The 20,476-nt window shown below is 39.3% G+C and overlaps 1 protein-coding gene across 1 annotated transcript in view; it reads left to right on the plus strand.

The window, feature by feature from the left end:
* The window catches only part of mast1a (microtubule associated serine/threonine kinase 1a), a 59,815-nt gene extending 39,619 nt beyond the window's left edge, over window positions 1-20,196 (plus strand). The window contains exons 10-27 of the mRNA XM_081362408.1: window positions 496-628; window positions 4,712-4,779; window positions 5,110-5,186; window positions 5,272-5,480; window positions 5,882-6,020; window positions 7,054-7,186; window positions 7,290-7,455; window positions 8,084-8,185; window positions 9,319-9,441; window positions 9,529-9,638; window positions 11,132-11,292; window positions 11,404-11,669; window positions 11,764-11,997; window positions 12,147-12,376; window positions 12,483-12,605; window positions 12,777-12,910; window positions 12,996-13,183; window positions 13,287-20,196. Coding sequence (XP_081218534.1) covers window positions 496-628; window positions 4,712-4,779; window positions 5,110-5,186; window positions 5,272-5,480; window positions 5,882-6,020; window positions 7,054-7,186; window positions 7,290-7,455; window positions 8,084-8,185; window positions 9,319-9,441; window positions 9,529-9,638; window positions 11,132-11,292; window positions 11,404-11,669; window positions 11,764-11,997; window positions 12,147-12,376; window positions 12,483-12,605; window positions 12,777-12,910; window positions 12,996-13,183; window positions 13,287-15,028 — 4,338 coding nt within the window. The 3' untranslated portion in view covers window positions 15,029-20,196. The remainder of the gene's footprint in view (window positions 1-495; window positions 629-4,711; window positions 4,780-5,109; window positions 5,187-5,271; window positions 5,481-5,881; window positions 6,021-7,053; window positions 7,187-7,289; window positions 7,456-8,083; window positions 8,186-9,318; window positions 9,442-9,528; window positions 9,639-11,131; window positions 11,293-11,403; window positions 11,670-11,763; window positions 11,998-12,146; window positions 12,377-12,482; window positions 12,606-12,776; window positions 12,911-12,995; window positions 13,184-13,286) is intronic.
* The last annotated feature ends 280 nt before the right edge of the window (window positions 20,197-20,476 follow it).

The following is a 20,476-nucleotide window of genomic DNA, read 5'->3' on the forward strand; positions in this document are numbered from 1 at the left end:
TTCGAAATTTTAGAATAGATACGTTTTTTTCTGCATTGATCAAAAGTGGCAAATTTCATTTTCATTAAATGCTCTGTTTCAAATAAATGCTGTCCTTTTGATATTTCTTTTTATCAAAGAATCCTGAAAAGAAAAATGTATCAAGGTTTCCACAAAAATATGAAGCTACAGTTTTCAACACTGATAATAATCAGAAATGTTTCTTGAACATCAAATCATCATATTAGAATGATTTCTGAAGGATCATGTGACACTGAAGACTGGAGTAATGATGCTAAAAATTCAGCTTTGATCACAGGAATAAACTACATTTTAATATATATTCAAATAGAAAACCATTATTTTAAATTATTATAATATTTAACAATATTGCAATATAGTGAGCAGAAGAGATTCTTTCAAAAACACTGAAAAATCGACAGACCCCGAACTTTAGAAACGGTGGTTTACTTCACTACAGAATGCTGCAATTGACCAAAAACTGCATTTCCTCAGGAGTTTAACCCTGAAGAGTTCTACCACCTCCTGGAGGCAGCAGAAGACCACGCTAAAGAGGGCCAGCTAATGAAGGCAGACATCCCACGATACATCATCAGCCAGCTCGGCCTGACCAGAGACCCTCTGGAAGGTGAGAGAGACCAACACGACTGAACGTCTTCACACAGAGCGTGTTAGTCTCTAGAGGAACGAGCGTAGCAGAAGCCGAGAGAGGGGGAGAAATGTAGGTCATACTGAGAGACATTGATGAGATTATGGAACAGGTTTTAAGGAGACGCACACAGGCAGTGGGAAGTTTGTATTCCTGCCAAGAACGCTGGGAAATGTGTAAGCGCCGCTGTGAACCTGGCAAACAGCAGCCGGCTCAGAGTAATGGGGCTTTTGATAAAAACATGCACTTGCTCTCTCTCTCTCTCACTGCACAACTAAACACAACAAAATATTTCTCTAGCAAAAAATGCACTCTGATTTGTTTTTTAAATGCTATTTAGTTAAAGTCGCCCTGTAGTTAATCATTTTATCCCTTAAAACTCCTCACCAAAATGACACATTTAAATGTTTTTTCCTTGAATTTTTTTTTCTTCATGCCTTAAAATAGCTTGAATGTAACTCTACACCCTTGCCTCATTTAGTATACGTGGTTCTATGAATATGCAAATGAGCCCCGCCTCCACTCACTCACTCCAGCTCAGAGATCCACTCGTTGACGATCACACGTTGATCTGGTTACAAGGTAGTTTGTGACGTCAGAAACACCAGCGATTTCAAACCGCGTTTTTGAGACTGTCTTTGGTTCACTGCAGTTTTAAGGAGAAAATACTCAGCAATGTTGACTTATGAATTTACACATGGTTTGTCCTCAAGAATATTAAAAACACCACATAGACATAAACAACATTAAAAGCTTGATTTTCACCACAGGGGGACTTTAAAATAAATTGCACGCCAAATAAAACAATGTGAATTTATGTGATCAAGCATAACTGTTACAAAGTTCAAGTTCAGGGACGAAGGAAGCAGACGCCAAACAACTTTAATCATAACTTTAATCATGAAATATGCATAAACGACAAAAAGAAAGGAGCGGCAGCAGCATGTAAGCCTAATAAAAACAGCAACATAAAATGTCTCAGGTTCTCGGCCGCGCCCTGCTTTATACCACAGTAACGTTAAAGCAACACCAAAGATTCTTGTGTACCTTAAAATAATGTTTACAAAATCGTGTCAGTGGTTCATCAACTCGTAACAGGGTGAACGGCACTTCTGCATTCGCTTTGTGACCTTCTGTCGGCTATAACCGCACTATGCAAGTTTGCCAGATCGAGTAGCGGATCTGTAGTTCGAATGAGACATAAGAAACTACAAATTTGACTTGCTTTACAGCAAGCGTTACAATAGCAAAAAAATCGCAAGCAATGTCATTATTTTGTTTTTCTTCGTTTTCTTTCATAAAATCATGCAACATACTCTACCTTGTCTGTGGACATCGTTATTTTCAAAGCGGGTGCTGGATAAACAAATAGCGTGCGTGCGACGGTAGGCTGCGGTAGGCTAAATTATTTACGACAATGGTAAGTAAGTAAGTAAGTAAATTTATTGTCATTGTGCAGTAGTACCATACAACGAAATTTGCTTGTGCATCCTCTAAGAAAACAATACTCGCATTCATATACACATTCACACAATAAATATAGTTAAAAATAACAGGGCATCCAACATTACACTTAAGTTCCATTACATAAAGTCCGTTCCTATAAAGTGCAACTGTGCTGACTGGGAGGTAGGAGTGTATAATTATTCAGTTCTGCAATGGCCCTTGCGATGAAACTGTTCTGCAGCCTGGAAGTCCGTGCTCTAAGAACCCGGTGCCGTCTGCCAGATGGAAGCAGGGAGAAAAGATGGTTTGAGGGGTGTGTCTCGTCCTGTAGAATGTTACGTGCTCGGCGGAGGCAGCGGATCTTAAAAATATCATCCAGTCGGTTCAGGGGAAGTCCAATGGTTTTTTCAGCAGATCTTATAACTCGATCAAGAGATTTCCTGTCCTTCCCTGTGCTATTAGCATACCATGCAGAAATCCCGTATGTTATGACACTTTCTATGGCACATTGATAAAAGATCTTAAGAAGCTCAGCAGGCAAATGGCTCCTTTTGAGTGTTCTTAAAAAGTAAAGTCGCTGTTGCGCCTTTTTAACCATAGCGGTAGTATTTATCTCCCATTTGAGGTCCTCTGAGATCATGATCCCCAAGAATTTAAAACATGATACCTTTTCCACTTCCTCACCATTAATTATGAGGGGTTGAGGGTCCTCCTTACACCTTCTGAAGTCCACTATTATCTCCTTTGTTTTCTTAACATTCATGGTCAAATTGTTGTTTTTGCACCATCCTGTCAGTCTGTCAACTTCATCTCTGTATGCATTCTCATCGTCGTTTGAGATTTCTCCCACCACAGTTGTATCATCCGCAAATTTTACCATTGTAAAATGGACAAAATGGTAATGGACAATTCCGCTTCCAACCTGTAGGGGGACCGAAGAGGAAAAGTGCTTTGGTGTTGCTTTAATAAAACTTAAATACATTAGCTCATCTATGATCATGATTTCTGCCTGAGTCCCGTCGGATTGCTTTCCATCGGCTCTGGAGGTGAAGACAAGAGCTACGCCTTTGTTATTGTTTTGAAAAAGCGGCCTCTAATGGCAAAACTTACATACTGTACCTTTAATATATTTAACTTAATTTCATTGCATGCAGTGAGTATAAAATGTATACCTAATCCATTTCCTTTGGGACTTTATGAATCATTTTCATTGGTGTTTTTATCGAGTGAGATTATGGTCCAATGAGATTTCACTGTGGGCAGGACTGAGTAAAGCAGTCTTGTTTGGCCTCGTGTTTATTGCCGTCCTGTCAGTGTTTCGTCTCAGAGTCCGGCAGCACATCATTTATCTGGATGCAGATTTAAATCCTGCCACTCAGCGTTTCACCCAGCTTGATTTGGACACTGTGAAACCGTATCCCTGGGAAAGCAGGTTTAACTCAGGTCACTCAAGTCTAGTGTGAAATTGCGAAGACTCGTTTCAGTCACCTCGCTTAATTTTCCGGCTGCACAAGCTGCCAGAGAAAATGAAGTTTAAAATCCCAGATGTGTTGAAGATGTTATTTTCCACATGCCGTTATACTGAACTCAGCTAGAGGCTGACGGAAAATGTGCTGTTTTAATTGCTGTTTTAGTGCTTGTTTGTGTGTTTTCAGTGTTTTCTTGAGTTTTTGTTTATTTATATCATATTCTTTATTTAGATCAGCGACGCTTCCTTTTTGTCTCTAGAATGGGTGGTTGCTGTGGTGACTGGAGGAGTTGTTTTTAGACACGATTAGGCAATATGCTGTTGGATTGCATGGAAAGGCAAAGGCAGATGGCTAATTATATATGAATTTTAGATAACTCTTCATTTGTTGAGAGTGATCAAATATGCATGCTACTCATGATTACATATACACAATTGTGGACATATACCATAGAATTACAATGCAAATTTAGTGTATAAATATATATATATATATATGTATGTATATATGTATTATATTATTATACTATATATATACTTTATATATTATATAAAGACATTTATAATTTCAAATCAATGCTGTTCTTTTCAAGAATCCTGAAAAACTGCATCAGTTTCCACAAGAATAATAAACTGTTTTCAACATTGATATTAATCAGAAATGTTTCTTGAGCATCAAATCATCATATTAGAGTGATTTCTGAAGGATCATGTGACACTGAAGACTGGAGTAATGATGCTTTGATCACAGGAAATTACATTTTACAATATATTCACATAGAAACCAGCTATTTTAAATTGTAATAATATTTCGCAATATTACTATTTTTACTGTATTTTTGAAGAGAAATTGAGCAGAAGAGAGACTTCTTTTAAAAATAGTAAAAGTCTTACTTGCCCCAAACTTTTGAACAGCAGTGTATATTATTTATATATTTATGCATTACATATTAATTGAATTAATTTAGTTTCATTTGACTAGAATCTTAGGCTATTAATTGGTCCAAAAACTTTACAAGTTGAAAACATAAAACTGTTTCTCAAACAACACATTTATGTCATTTTAATTCCTCAAAGGTATTACATATTTACTGCATGGAAAAACGTAAAATTAAAAATGATTAACCAAACCTCCTCCTCCCATACAGAAATGGTGAACTTGGAGAGTTATGACAGTGAGGGCCCACACACGCCGGAGACGGACGACTCTGCTGAAGTGAGTGCATTGGTGTAGTCATGTACATTTTGTGTTGCAATGACCAAAAAGTTTGCATCGGATCATAACTTTTACCTACTAGAATAAAGTCTGTGATTTAAGCAAAGAGGGGGAAAACAGAGCAAGATGTGTTATATAAGCTTGCAGTTGTCTAACTCTTTCACATGGAAACATATTTTTAATTAAGGACTCAGCAAACTCTAGGAGCACAACTGCAGCGGCAGGGATTCAGGATGAAAGTGGGAGAAATGAAACGGCATAAGGAGTGAAATGATGCTCCAGTGAGTCTACTTATTTCCCCTGCATTGAATCGCACTTTTTCTCTCTCAGGGGAAGCTCAAAGCCATCAAACCGCCCTGTGAATCAGACTTCCAGACTATCAAACTCATCAGCAACGGCGCGTACGGGTAAGAATACTCTAACACTGTTATTCACTCTGAAATTATTCAAAGCCATTGTGTAAATATTGATCTCTCCCTCTCGTTTGGATAGAGCTGTGTATTTGGTCAGACACAGAGAGACACGCCAGCGCTTTGCCATGAAGAAGATCAACAAACAAAACCTGATCCTGCGGAACCAGATCCAGCAGGCGTTCGTGGAGCGGGACATCCTGACCTTCGCCGAAAACCCCTTCGTGGTCAGCATGTTCTGCTCTTTTGAGACACGCCGTCACCTGTGTATGGTTATGGAGTATGTAGAGGGTAAGACATCACACACACACACACACTGTAGTGATGGGTCATTCATGAACGATCAGTTCATTGCGTCTGTCACGTGACAAATGAACGAAAGACTCGTAAGGTAAAGTAATTGTTTATGTTTCTTGTAAATGATTTTTGACTGCATTATAATGATTTCTTAATTCAGAATATCAAGATTGCGTAAGTGGATGTGTTTGGGGAATTTGGCTGTAAAAAGTATAACATTTAAAGCCACTTAAATGAACGAAATGACTCGAAAAAAGATTCGTTCAATTTGATGAACGAGATCGAACAATAGAGTCAGTAAAATGATCCGAACTTCCCATCACTATGTGTCACACTGAGCTATTGGTTCCGAACATGTACGGATGTTATTCAGCCATTTTAAAATCCCCGTCTAGGCGGCGACTGTGCAACCCTTCTGAAGAATATCGGAGCACTCCCTGTGGAGATGGCTCGGATGTACTTTGCTGAGACTGTTTTGGCGCTGGAGTACATTCATAATTATGGCATCGTACACCGAGACCTGAAACCAGACAAGTAAGTCAGCGCCCCCTGCTGGAGTGGAGGAAAATAGTGGAAGTGCAGTCAGTGTAAAGATGTGCACTCAATATAATGCCTACAGGCAAGCACATGTATCCCACAAATATCATCTGTGCATAGAGTTCGCAAGTGGGCTTGGTTCTGGAAGTATTTTTCCCATAGGGATTAAAAAAAAAACCTCTTTATAGAGTTATAAGCCAAACCAGCCAGCTACAAGGTGAATTAAAACAGAACAAATTCTAGTTTAAGCAAAAAAGTATTTGAAAATCGGGACAAAGGTACAAGACTGTGCACTTAATGGGTTTAATGAGGGAACTACAATCCCATGAAGCATTGCGAATGACATAATCTAATTAAAAACGATGGAGAAATATAAAACTATGAATTTAAAAATGTTGATTGTGTATGTAGAGAAAACACATTTTACATCTATTGCAATGTGTATATGTAAAAAAAATGATCTTCATTACTTAACTTTCTGATTTGTTAATTTATGTATTTTCTATTCGTGTGTAAATTTTAAGATTTTATTTCTCTGTTACTCTTATGTCAATTTTTATTCTATGTGCGCGAGTCGAAAAATGCATTTCACTGCACGTTGTACTATATATGCTTAATATATATAAAAAATGTAAATATACAAATATTTAAAGTCCCCCCATAGTTTGGCCCTTTTGACACAATTTGCTTGTTTCACTTCTAATTGGTGGAGATTTCTCTGCAGAATTATGGGTAATGTAGTTTTTCACCAGGATTAGGCATGATTACTCAAAAAATAAGCTGAAATAACCTGGGCTGACGGCTTGAACAAAAGCATAAACCATCGATTAACAACCTCATACTGCTCACAGGAGGTCTGTCTTTAAAGGTTAATAAGTTATCGTCCCCTATGGAGAAAATGAATGAGATTTTTACTTCCTGTTGCGCTCCATTACAAGCTGTAAAACAGATGCCACCCCTGTCTTGTGTACGCCTCATCTTTTCATCATCCTTTTTAAAGCGAACGCTCACGGCCGGTTCTTTTTCACAGTCTGTTGATCACGTCGATGGGTCACATTAAGCTGACTGATTTTGGCCTGTCAAAGATGGGGCTCATGAATCTCACCACTAACCTGTACGAGGGACACATCGAGAAGGACGCTAGGGAGTTCCTGGACAAACAGGTAAGGACGCTTGTCCTGTTGTGAATTACCTGGTATGTTATATTACATACCAGGTGTAAACACGGCAGTAATGTCTCTGTCTCTGTCTCTGTCTCTGTCTCAGGTGTGCGGCACACCGGAGTATATTGCCCCAGAGGTCATTCTCAGGCAGGGCTATGGGAAACCAGTGGACTGGTGGGCCATGGGTATCATCCTCTACGAATTCCTAGTGGGCTGTGTGCCGTTCTTCGGAGACACGCCTGAAGAGCTCTTTGGTCAGGTGATCACAGGTGAGTCAGAGGGTACGTTTACACGACAACGATATGCTTAAAACTGAGAAATTTTCCGCATACAGACGACACTTTTTTTTTCAAAACGATCCACGTTCACACAGATCCGCGAAAGCGATTATAAACGCTGTATTCTGCTGCCAGGCCATTAGATGGCGATAAAACACTACAGACTGAACACGTAATACGCATGTGCATGACGTCATCTTCTTCAGAGATTCGCGTTTTTGTTGTTTACACAGGGATCCTTTAAAAAAAACTTTGAAAACTGTTTTTATTCGTTTGTGTAAACGAACGGCCAAAACGCATAAAAAGTTTTACGTTTTTAGTTAAGGCGTGGTGTAAACAGCCCCTGAATGTTGCATCTCACGCAGAGGTAAATCCTAATGCTTAATCACACATTGTGTCCTGACACTTCTCTTCTGCTAATCTGGCTTCAAAAGCAACATCTGTGCTAATATTAGCAACAGCAGTGTTGATTAGTGCAAAAGCTAAGCCTTTTTTCTCCTCCAGAGAACTCTTCCAAAGCGCTCTGTTTTTCTTGCAAAGGTTTGCAGTTACATAAACTGAAATGGGATGAAGAGTGTCAGTGCTGCCAACAGATTTCTGTGTTTGTTTGTTTGTGCAGATTATATTGAGTGGCCTGAGGGAGATGAGGCGTTGCCTAGTGAAGCTCAGAGCCTGATTTCTGACCTGCTGCAAACCAACCCAGTGGTGCGACTGGGCACAGGTACACTTTACCACGCTTTCACTGTCAAGACAACTTCAACAAGTCAACATGGAATCAAATTGGATCCTTTTTAATTTAATTCATGTTCTTGGTCTTATTGTGAGCAATTCATCTATGCATATTATTATTTCATCTTTTTTTTTGTACCATATAAATGTTTGGGATTTGTAAGATTTTTTTATGTTTTTAAAGAAGTCTCTTCTGCTCACCAATGTTGCATTTACTTAATCAAAAATACAGTAAAAACAGTAATATTTTGACAAATGTTTACTATTTAAAATAATTTACAATTAAAATTGTCATTTTCAGCATCGTTACTCCAGTCTTCTGTGTCACATAATCCTTCAGAAATCATTCTAATATGATTTGATGCTAAATATTTTTTTTATGGAAACTGTGATAAAGTTTTTTCCAGGAATCTTACGAATAGAAAGTTCAAAAGAACAGCATTTATTTGAAATAGAAATATTTAGTAACATTATAGGAACATACTCTCACTTTTGATCATTTTAATGTGTCCTTGCTGAATAAAAGTATTAATTTCTTAAAAAAAAAAAATCTTACTGACCCCAAACTTTTGAATAGTAGTCTATATAATCGCTCAGCCAAAAATTGATGGTAAAAAAATATGGTTTCTGTCACAGAATGTGAAAGTTGTCGCTGTTTTCTATACAATGAAAATAAATGATGAAAGCTTATGAGACAAAATGATGAGATCAAGATCTGAAGCTGTCAAGATCTGAAAACAACAAAAAAGTGATGGAAATTTACAGAAAAGTACAGAAAGTTTTTCCCTCTTCCACCATATTTTTCAAATCTCATTTGTGTTTGTGTATATTCATGTTTGCCGTGACTCCATCTTGATGCACAAAGTGTTATTCCATGCAAAACTTTGTAAGACATTAGAATTACAGTCCTTAGTTTTTGTTCACTGTATGGAAAACCGTTGCTTGGACATTCTGATAAATTAAGACAATATTGATATATTTCTGAAAAAGAAAAGAACAGCAAGTAAGACAGTTTGAGTGTTTTGCATCACAATCCATGATCATTACACCTAATATCTTACTAAGATTTTATGTTTATCTGTTTACATTGTCTATAAATGCATGTCTGTTTACATTTGTGAACAGGTGGAGCGTTTGAACTGAAGCAGCACTCGTTTTTCTCGGGATTGGACTGGAACGGTTTACTCCGACAGAAGGCCGAGTTCATCCCTCATCTGGAGTCTGAGGAGGACACCAGCTATTTTGACAGTTAGGACATTCACAATTGCTTTTGAGTCTGCCCTTGATCTGCATCACTCTATCTCTCACCATCCTCTTACTCTCCCTCTGTCTCAGCGCGGTCCGAGCGCTATAGGCACATCAACTCCTACGACGAGGACGACACCAACGATGATGAGCCGGTGGAGATAAGACAGTTCTCTTCCTGCTCACCGCGCTTCAGCAAGGTCAGTCTAACATGACTGCATCCATATTTCATGCTTTCTTTCTAAGAAAAACTCTTGCATGCATAAACACACTCATTAACCCTGGAACAACATTTGAAACATGTGTTTTCTTTGAAGCTGCTTTTATGCTGTAAAAAAATGCTATACAAATAAATGTGAATTGAATAACACCCATCCTTTTTATATAGGTCGTAATTTTATTATTTTTCACATTACATGTGATTTGTTTTAGTGGAGACTGCGGCTATATGTCACAATTTTAAAATTTTATTATTTTCTATAAAACATTTTTAGATGTTAAAGTCAAAAGAATTTGTGCATTTGAACATTTATGACATATAACTCATGTGACAACTAACCCCGCCTGTCCTACATGTATCCATTGAAAAGTCACTCACCGTTAAACAATTTTCTAAACATCTCCTCTGCCAGATTATATATGTTGCATAAACTTTCTTTTCCCAGAAATGGCAGGAATTTTAATGTGTTTGTTTTGAACGCAGGTGCTTGATAAAAACACTCGTGTGAAGCAGTGGGCTTCAGATAAGCGAACACAATCGCACACTTACATAATAAACATTCTCTGATCATATTTTGCGTGAATATGCTAAAGGGTTCTTCTCAAGACGTGCAACCCTCTTCAGGACCTGAACAAAGACCTTGGATTATATAAACAACAAAACAAACACGATTATGCAAACAGCAAAATTACTGGATGATGAACAACATCAGTGATTTCAAGCACCAAAGTAGCAGGAAAGCACCATATATTTTATGTTTTTTTACACCATATACATTACCATTCAAACGTTTGGGGTCGGTAAGACTTTTTTACTGTATTTTTGTACTGTATACAGTAAAAACAGTGAAATATTATTACAGTTTAACAGAAATGTTTTCTGTTTGAACATATTTTAAAATATAATTTATTACTGTGATCAAAGCTGAATTTTCAGCATCATTTCTCCAGTCTTCAGTGTCACATGATCCTTTTCTGATTTGTTGCTCAACAAACATTTCTGACTATTAGCAATGTTAAAAACAGTTGTGCTGCTTAATATTTTTGTGATTTATTTATATTTTATTTAAATATAATATTATATAATATTTTATTTGAAATGCAAATATTTTGTAACAAGTGTTTACTGTCACGTTTGATCAATTGAATGTGTCCTTGCGGAATAAAAGTATTATTTCAAAAACAAACAAACAAAAAAAAAAACTTTTGAATGGTTGTGATTATATGACTTGTGCTCTATACTCCAAGACAAAGCTATTTTATGGCTTCAGAAGACTTGTAAAATACCACTTAAGTCATATGGACTACTTTTGTGGTCATTTTTTTTAGCTCGACAACACCAATCCCCATCCTTTTTATTCTATAGAAAACTGCATTCAGGATATTCTTCAAAAAAGTCAGACTTCCTACAGACTTCTACAGCACATGTGAGGCGTAAACAAAGCAGCCTTTGGCATTGTTCTCTGTCTTTCAGGTGTATAGCAGCATGGAGCACCTGTCCCAGCTGGAGCAGAAGTCCCCTGTAGTCACCCGTCGAGAGCACAAAGGACGCCGCGATGACAAGATGGCCAAGCGGGAAAGTCTGGGAAGCTTCAGCATGAGAGACAAGAGCTGGAGGACGAGCTCACCTGAGATGTACGTTTGTGAGAGTTTGATTCAAACCATGTCTGTCAGATATATCACCCTAATACTGCGCATAAAGATGCTTTTTTTAAATTATGTGGCATGTTCCAATACTTTTGACAGGAAACGTCTGTCATGCTCTGAGTCTCTGTATATGGAGGGAGACTTCAGTCCTCCAATGGGTGCCCGGCGCCGCTTTTCAGCCCTAATGGACACGCACCGGTTTGCGGCTCCTCAAGAGGGCGATGGAGAGCTCTCCGCGCGACAGGGTGCCACTAAAACCCCTGGACCATCAGTAGAGGGAGCCACTGCTCCATCCTCGCCCAGTGCGAACGAACAGAGGAATGCTGGGAAGGAAGTGATGTCAACCAGTGCCAGTAAAGGGGCAGGTGAGTCGAGGAAAGTTGAATAACAAAAAGAAGTGCTTATGTATGAAGTCAGATGTTGTGTAAAATGTAATTTCTGTGAATGTAAATTTGGCAGACAAGCCATCGAGAACAGGTGAGATATCGGCACCACAGGCCATACCTTCTACTGGGGCCACAGCAGCGATCCCCATCGGTGACCCCGTCGGTCAGCGGGCGACCAAGGATCTGGTGCTTCGCCGAGCGCGTCATCAGCAGATGTCTAGTGATGGGGAGAAACGCACCTCACGTCCCAGCAACAAGGTCATCAAATCTGCATCTACCACCGCGTTGTCTGTCATCATTCCTGGAGGTACAGTTCAGCCTCCAATCGCACGTGAGATTTTACTTTGTGACATTCTTTTTATACATTTTCCTTCCAATTCTCATTACTGTAATGCAAAAATTCTGTGCTTAAAAAGATTTCCTTTCCTAAAAAGTCATTTTTTGTATTATAATTAGTTGAGCAGCACGGTAGCTCCCCACTGGCCAGTCCTATGTCTCCACGGTCTCTCTCGTCCAACCCCTCATCACGAGACTCCTCTCCCAGCCGTGATTACTGCCCCACAGTCATGGTGCTCCGTTCACCAATCACCATCCACCGCTCTGGCAAAAAGTATGGGTTCACACTCCGTGCCATTCGGGTCTACATTGGAGACACTGATGTCTACAGTGTGCACCACATAGTCTGGGTGAGAGCAACACACCATCAAATAAAGTTGACCGAGTATAGAACAGAAATGCTGCAATAGTTTTGTTGATGAAGTAATTAGTAATTCTGTCCTTATCCAATCACAGCACGTGGAGGATGGAGGCCCTGCCCAGGATGCAGGACTATCTGCTGGTGACCTCATCACTCATGTCAATGGTGAATCTGTGCATGGATTGGTCCATACTGAAGTGGTAGAGCTTATACTTAAGGTGAGACATGAGTTTACATGAGATGTTTTCATCAGCAAGGCAAAAATTGCAAGTTAGAAACTTAGTTAGCTCTTAGAAAAGTAATAACACACCTGTCCTCAATAATCCACATGATTTGAGCAAGATTCATTGATAAAGGTGTGCATGTTTCTTTGCTTTATCTTCATTCAGAGTGGAAACAAGGTGACCTTGACCACCACGCCCTTTGAGAACACTTCCATTAAAGTGGGACCTGCACGCAAGTCCAGTTACAAGTCCAAAATGGCTAGACGCAGTAAGAGGCCGGTGAAAGAGGGACAAGAGAGGTATAATGTGTTAGGATTGTCAATATAAGAAAATCTTTTATCTTTTTTCTCACCTCTGTCTTTTTTCTTCCATGATCATTCACAGTAAGAGGCGCGGATCTTTGTTCCGCAAAATAACTAAGCAGTCCAACCTGCTGCATACAAGCCGTAGTCTGTCGTCTCTAAACCGGTCCCTGTCATCCAGCGATAGTCTTCCTGGCTCTCCAACACACAGCCTGTCTGGTCACTCCCCCACCCAGAGCTACCGCTCAACACCCGAGTCGTCTCACCTTGGTGAGTTGATCAAAATGTGTTCTGTGATTATAAAAGGTGAAAACTAGCAATTAAAAAGTTTAATGGACACATAAAACCCTGGCTTTTGATCTTCTTGACCCAGGTGCCTCCTCCCAGAACAGCTCTCCTGCCTCCAGTACCCCAAATTCCCCTGCAACAACCCAGCATATGAGGCCCAGCTCCCTGCATGGACTGTCCCCAAAGCTACACCGCCAATATCGTTCAGCCCGCTGCAAGTCTGCTGGCAACATTCCTTTGTCTCCGCTGGCTCATACCCCATCCCCAACTCAATCCTCACCACCTCCTTTGCCTGGACACACAATCGGAAGCTCCAACACCACACAAACCTTTCCTGCCAAACTACACTCGTCCCCACCGATCATAAGGCCTAGGCCCAAGAGTGCAGAGCCACCCAGATCACCTCTACTCAAAAGAGTGCAGTCAGCAGAGAAACTTGGGTCTCCGCTTTCATCTTCATCTGAAAAGAAAAGTGGGATTGGAATGATGAGAAAGCACAGTTTGGAGGTTGGACATTCGGATTATAGAAAGGATGGTTTCCATTGTGAGCTTGGCCTGCAGAGTTTGGTGGAAATAGAGGGTGAGAATCTGGTATCTGCCCCAACAACTTCTCCTTCACCCACACAACCGACCCCGTCACCGCCTGAAACGGGCGTTCTGAAGCCAGTCAGGAAACTGGGCCGGCAGGAGTCACCTTTGAGTAGAGATGCTTTGCTTGCTGGGAGAGAAAGGGATAGAGACAAGGAGAGGATTGGCGAATCAAGTCAAGCCAGTGAGGCTAAATCAGGGATGGTCAAAGAGACACTTCCTCCTGGTGGCATTACTCCACCTGGTAGTAAAAAATCTCCAAGTTTTGAAACATCTCAGCGTCCCCCTTTCATTCTACAGGAAAGTAGCCTAGCCAAACCCCAAACTTGGCAGCCTCCATTAACCAAATCTTCTCCAGTAGCATCCGAGTCAAAGTGTAGTGTAGTTGCCTCCATTCCATCACCCCTGGCCACAGCGTCTTCCCCGTCCGCTAAAACAACAGATCCAAGTTTCATCATGGAAGCAGGGAATAATGACAAAGGAAGTCTTACAAAGATTCCCCAAAACCAGGCACAAGGAACCACTAAGCCTTCATGCTCCGTGAGTACATCAGGTGTTATCAGCAAAGACATGTTGGAAAAAGATGGGGGAAAGGATACTGGGAAGAAAGAAGTGAAAACAGAAGTTGGGAAGACTTCAACTTTAGTCAAGCCAAGCATACCATGTAGTGCTCCTGGGAGGACCACAAGCACAGATGTAACCAAAGCAAGTAAGGGATCAGATGACGGAGAGGGTCTCAAAAAGGGCGTATTAGATCCCTATACCAGAACTTTAGATGTCAGGGTGAGAACTGCCGTAGCTCCATCCAAAGGGGTTGTCCCATCCCACCCACCCCAGGCGCAGTGCTCTGTTTTGGGAAAACTTCGGCAGGACAAGTGCCTGGCTCCGGTCAGCTGCTTCCGTGGAACATTTGATTGGGAGGACAAATGTCTCTTGGAGATTGTTGAGGAACACTCTCCATCTCCTACTCCTTCTCCAACTGGAGTGCCTCCTGATCTGCCCAAATCTCAACCTCAGTCTCCTGGGGGAATGGCTCCACAGTTGACAAGCACAGGGAAATCTATAGGGCTTGTTAAAGAGGGGCCCAAGGCCAGAGAGTTGGAGGTCACCCAGGCTTGTGCACCAGGAAGATTTGAGTCTGCTTCTGGGAGTAGACCAAGCTCCAAAGGATTCAGTCAGAGTCCAACTATCACCTCTCCACAGGTGAAGACTGTCGTTACTCCTAAGAATGGCTCTTGATCTTGTGCTTTTTGGAAAGGTAGATGCCTTTAATGGGGGTTTAGCAGAATTCAATGTTTTCAGGCACTTAGACGTTTATTGGACATTCCAACCAGTGAAAACAAGTGACTAAATCATATTATGCTGAACAAAGGACAATAACTCCAAGGTTATTTTAAAGGCTGTTATTTATTGTACATGCAGAGCTGTGTCAGACAATTATGATAGATGTATTATAGAAGAATGTGTGTTGGGTGTTTGTGTTTGTGAGAAGGTGAATGGATGCATGTCTCGTGGTGCTTATGCAACAAGGTAAAACAACACAAAAAAACAAGCGCAAAGTGCATTAACAGATCAAACAATGCTGAATACTGTGAACACCAAAACCATGTTCCTACGTTTTTCTAAGGTGACCAGCCACATGATTTCCTTAAAATACAAAAACTGAAAAGGTAATATCATATCAAGTTTTTGGCGTAGACAACGTCATCAAGGACACATTGCTTTGAAAGCTGTTTCATAGCTTGTACCTGATTCAGGAGTTTTGTATATCCATTAGCAGCTAGCGCATACTACTTAAGCATACTACAAGGATGCTCGCTAAACTGTAGATTCATTCCCCTCATAAAATTCACACTTAACCAATTCTTTCATTATACTGAATTACAAATGCTGAATGTTAAAATTGTTGACATTTTAATGATATGTTATTTTTATTTTAAACCAAGGTCTGCATAAGCATTCAGTCTTCAATTTAATATTTGCTGAACCATCTTTTTCGGCAATGATAGCTTGATGCCTTCTGAGGTAAATATCAATGTCCCTTTATGGCAAGTCGGTGCATTCAGCAGCCATGCAAGTATAGCTTTCATCTACTTTAATATCGTAAATTTAGCTTCTTTAGCTAAATTTTGCTATTTTTGTCAAATCAAACAAAAATGTATTCCATCTGGCCCAGATAAAAAGACAAGTTTGCAATGTGACAGTAGTTAAAATAGTTGATCTGAAGTTCATGCTAATGGCCATTATAGCGCATCCTGCAGCAACAAAGAATGCAATGCATATTTTGCAGCATTATGGATTGTTGTCACACAATGTATAAAATAATGTGTGCAGGATGTTCTTCCATATAGATATTTTTTATAGTATATCATAATTTGGCGGCGGGTAAATTAGGCTGCTGTCACTTTAAGATGGATGCACAGATCCATTATACTGTTACACATGCGTTTTCTTTCTCAACTCTTTACATTCACTTAAATATAACTGACTGTTTAAGTGAATACTGCGTTACACGCCACTGCTGAAATCCACCAGAATTTGTCTGGTTGGCATGTGGTAATGTCAAGCCCTGCTTGTAATGCATTGTCAAGCAGGCACCTCTACATTTGCATACTTGCCTAGAGTATGTTTCAAGCCTCACAGTTTTTCTGTAAATATCAATGTTTAAAGACTTATTTAATTCATTCTCACATGTAGGTCAGTGTTATGCACAGCTCTTGACTCAAACTAGAGCATTTTGACTCTATTTTGTGCTACTGAATAGTCCTTGAAAGTGATTGTTGACCTCACGCTCAAGTGTCAGATGCGCTACCTGAATAATAATTCTTAAGCTGTGGGGTTCCTCATCTGTTTAAACCAAGAGGACATGGTTTGGCAGGTTAGCATGGAGCAGTTAGCCTACTAGTAGATGTCATAACTACACCATCTGGCTGCAAAGAGAGCATCTTTCTCCATTGACAGCAATTCAAAAGTAGCCATATATTGAAATGAATGCTAATACGTTTTGTAAATCAGTAAAATTAGAGAATTTGGTTAAGGGTCTGAACGTGTAAGGCACTGGATATGTTTATAGTGCAATGACTATTCAGAACAAAACCATAAACTAGGAACCTTAAGTTTTGAAGTGATTACGCATATCACAATTTTAGATGACATCCTTCATGAGTCATAACAGGTCCTGGTTTGAGAGACTGTTGGATCAGCACATTTATGATGGTTGTAGGAATCTGCAGAGCGAAAGAGGATTGTATGGTAATATTCTATAGTTAGTCAAGCATCAATACATGTCACTGTTGTCATGGCAACCCGGTGTACTCTGCCATTTGTGATCTGAATGTTGTTCACTACATGCAAAGAAAATATCAGTAAACATTTGTTTCAAATTTTTCAGCATATGCAAAACATAAATGTTTGTAGGGATGCGACTGATGTTTTTTGCATCGTTTGTTCTTTTTCCATTTCTAAAGGCTCTGAAACATCATCACTTGAATGCTAGGAAACAGTTGTGGAGATGAACAATGGTTTTACTATAGTAACCATACTTTACTACAGTAACCATAGTACTAATACTACTAATACTATACTATGGTTTTAGTAGTAAAACATGGTAAAGTATTGGTATAAAATAATAACTAAATGGTATAAATTGCGTATTATCAATTTGTATTATCAAGTAAAGCTAATTATATACACATTTAGAAGAAGACTGAAAACATTTTTGTGTATTCAAAAGAATCAACTGCATTTTCTGTCATGTCTTAGGTTTTGACACTTTAGTTAAATTGTAGAACATAAGGACATTGTTATTTTTGGTTTATCATTTAATTCATGTATTTATTAATGTAACACAAATGTATCACATGATGAGGACCATTTGAGGTGTGGCAGAAATAGACCTTATTCGGAGCAGCGCCATGACGGGTATGAAAGCGAGGCTGTGAGGGATAAACTTACTGTGTTTTCAGTTATGTCTGCTGTAAAAAGCTCCTAAATCACTTTTAATTTTCCACAGCTCATGTCCAGGTTTTAGTCTACTGAAATTTCTTGGTAAGAATGTTTTGCAGTGTTTCGCAACCAGAACAATTATATAGACTAATTACATTGAACAGAAATATAGCTGCAAGCAGAAATTAAGGGGACTAGTTCGCGAAAGTAGGTTTTTGAAATATTCTCCAATATTCAACGAACGATTCGATTGACATGCGGCGGTCATACAGGCAAAGTTGCTCAGAATGAAGAGTTCTACCATAAGGTAAAGTTTCGTTCCGATCGGCCTCCGTTAACCATGTCTGAGCTGCTCAAACTTCATTGGCCGATGGCGGCTGTGTTTTTCAAGATATGCAAATGTCCTCATAAACAATCTCGGCACCTTGGACAAAGACCGCATGCCAGTTTTCAAGTCAGTTAGGGGTGTGTTTCCCAAAAGCATCGTTGGCCAAATTATGATCGCAGTTTCCATTGAACTCTATCGGTAGCGACGGAACTTGCGACCATAGTTGGCTTTGGGAAATGCACCCCAGGCTGATTGTTGCGTAGCTACACGTTTTTTTAAAAACAGCGCCACCAAGTGGCCAGTCGCTGTGTCCTTTTTCACGTGACCACAGCACATACACAGGTGTACCGAATTTGGTGAAATTATCTAATTCTGTTCAAGAGGGTTAGCCGTTTCAGTAAAAGTGGCCACACCCACTTCAAACGTTTTGGCATCCCATAATGGACGTGGATCGAAATTTTGACTTTTTTCGATAATTTTTGATTTTCAGACTGCAGAGAATCTTTCTGCACTGGTTTGGCTCCGATCGGGTGAAAAACCTAGGACTACTTCGCAAAGTAGGTTTTTCGAAAAATCCAAATAGACCTACCAGAAATTTTCACCAGGGTTGGGACCAAATCCGGTCTTGGGCCAAGGATTCCAACTATATAAGACAGCGACTAATGGTTTAAGTACTTTTTATCGCTGTAGCGCCACCATCTGGCCGATTGGGTCGAGTTTTGGTGACGTTGTAGACGGGGTGGGTACTATCATCCCTAAAATTTTCAAGTCTCTACCACTTATGGTTTGCTCTGCCTGATCAATTTTAGGGAAGAATGCTGATCCTTGGAAATTATAACAATTACATAGTGTTTCAGCACTACTAGCTCGAACCCCTAATAATAACAGTACAACCCTCTGAATAGATGCATGTCTATCCCTCACAGCCTCGCTTTCATTCCCGCTAAAAATCAAAGATGGCGCTGCTGTGAATGAGGTCTATAGATTGGGTTATTCTGCCACCTGATGGCTAACAGGGACACTGTCACTATTTTACACCTTATATTTAAATGGTGGTATTAGGAGTAGGAGTAGGAGCAATCAGTGACAAGACCAAGAGTGCTTTATTTATTTGTATTTCATACTGTAGCATGAAAATGCCTTTGGATAGACATTCAGATATCTATTAATCCATCCGTAAATGTATTCTGACGCTGTTTATCGCTCAAGCAGCTCTTTCATTTCAGATATCTTTTGCTGTTTCATATCTGGTTTTGGTGTTAGTGAAGATTTCTTTATATCTATTAAAAGCATAATAGGTTTATTTATTGTATTATACAGAAACTCAACACAGAGAGTTATATGGATATATCAGTGAAATGGAGAAGTGATGATGACATATGCATAAAATAATGTAAAGATTTTGGGTGAATGTGTTAATATATCTAATGTTATGTTTGTAACAATCCAAAAAACAATCCAAAAAAAAAAAAAAACACAAGTTGCCGTTCTTGTCATATTCATCCCTTTCCCATGCATGACTTTTCAGTTGTGGTTAAAGATGTCTAACACTTCACTGGCCTGAACGTTTCCACTTTATACCATGTGACTGTTATAGTTGAATACGAGAGGAACCAACTAATGTTTTATAATGTTCACCGTTAAACCCTGTCTTATTGGCTTTTGAATGATTTGATTTCCACTGCAGAATAGATTCACAAAGTGAACTGAAAAACAAGAATCCACACATATTTAAAGTATGTCGTCCACTCGTATGTCAAAATGTGTTCATAAGTGCTTGTGTTTGTTTGAGAAATTTCAGTTTTTTAATGTAATTTCCTACAAGATGTGATCTTTTGAGAATGCACTTTATTTCATGTCGGATATAGTTATTTTATACGTTGCTTTAATGAACTGTCCACAATTCTGTACAATACTGTACATAGAGGAAAATAAAGACATAAACATATTCTGTTCTAATGTGAATGTCCTGTAGGAGAAATGAAGAGAATCGTGTATGTGTGGCATTTTGGACAGGTTGCGTTGAAACGAATCTGTAATTTATTCTATTTATTTGGTTCTGTACATCACTTTCACTTAATGCAGATGTCCATTAACTGAGGTGCAGTGTGTGTAGTCAATTAATAAAGATGTATTGTATAAAATTACATGCTTCTTTTATTTGCTTCAGAGAATAATACTAAACTCACATAGGAAAGTTCATCAAGGCATTGCTAGATTTTTTTGCTCAAGTCAACATTGACCTTTGGTCACTGAGCCTTTGTCCTCCTTTATCACAGTATGAGTTACGAATTATTAGTTAACAGTACTAAAACTGACCTTTTACAAATACAAAAACTGGCTGTTATCATACTGAGTGATGCAGAACACAATGGTGATGCTATTAGTGCTCTGCAAGCAGAATTTACTCTAAT

The sequence above is a fragment of the Scardinius erythrophthalmus genome, assembly GCF_964197995.2.
Source record: "Scardinius erythrophthalmus genome assembly, chromosome: 3".
Lineage (NCBI taxonomy): Eukaryota > Metazoa > Chordata > Actinopteri > Cypriniformes > Leuciscidae > Scardinius > Scardinius erythrophthalmus.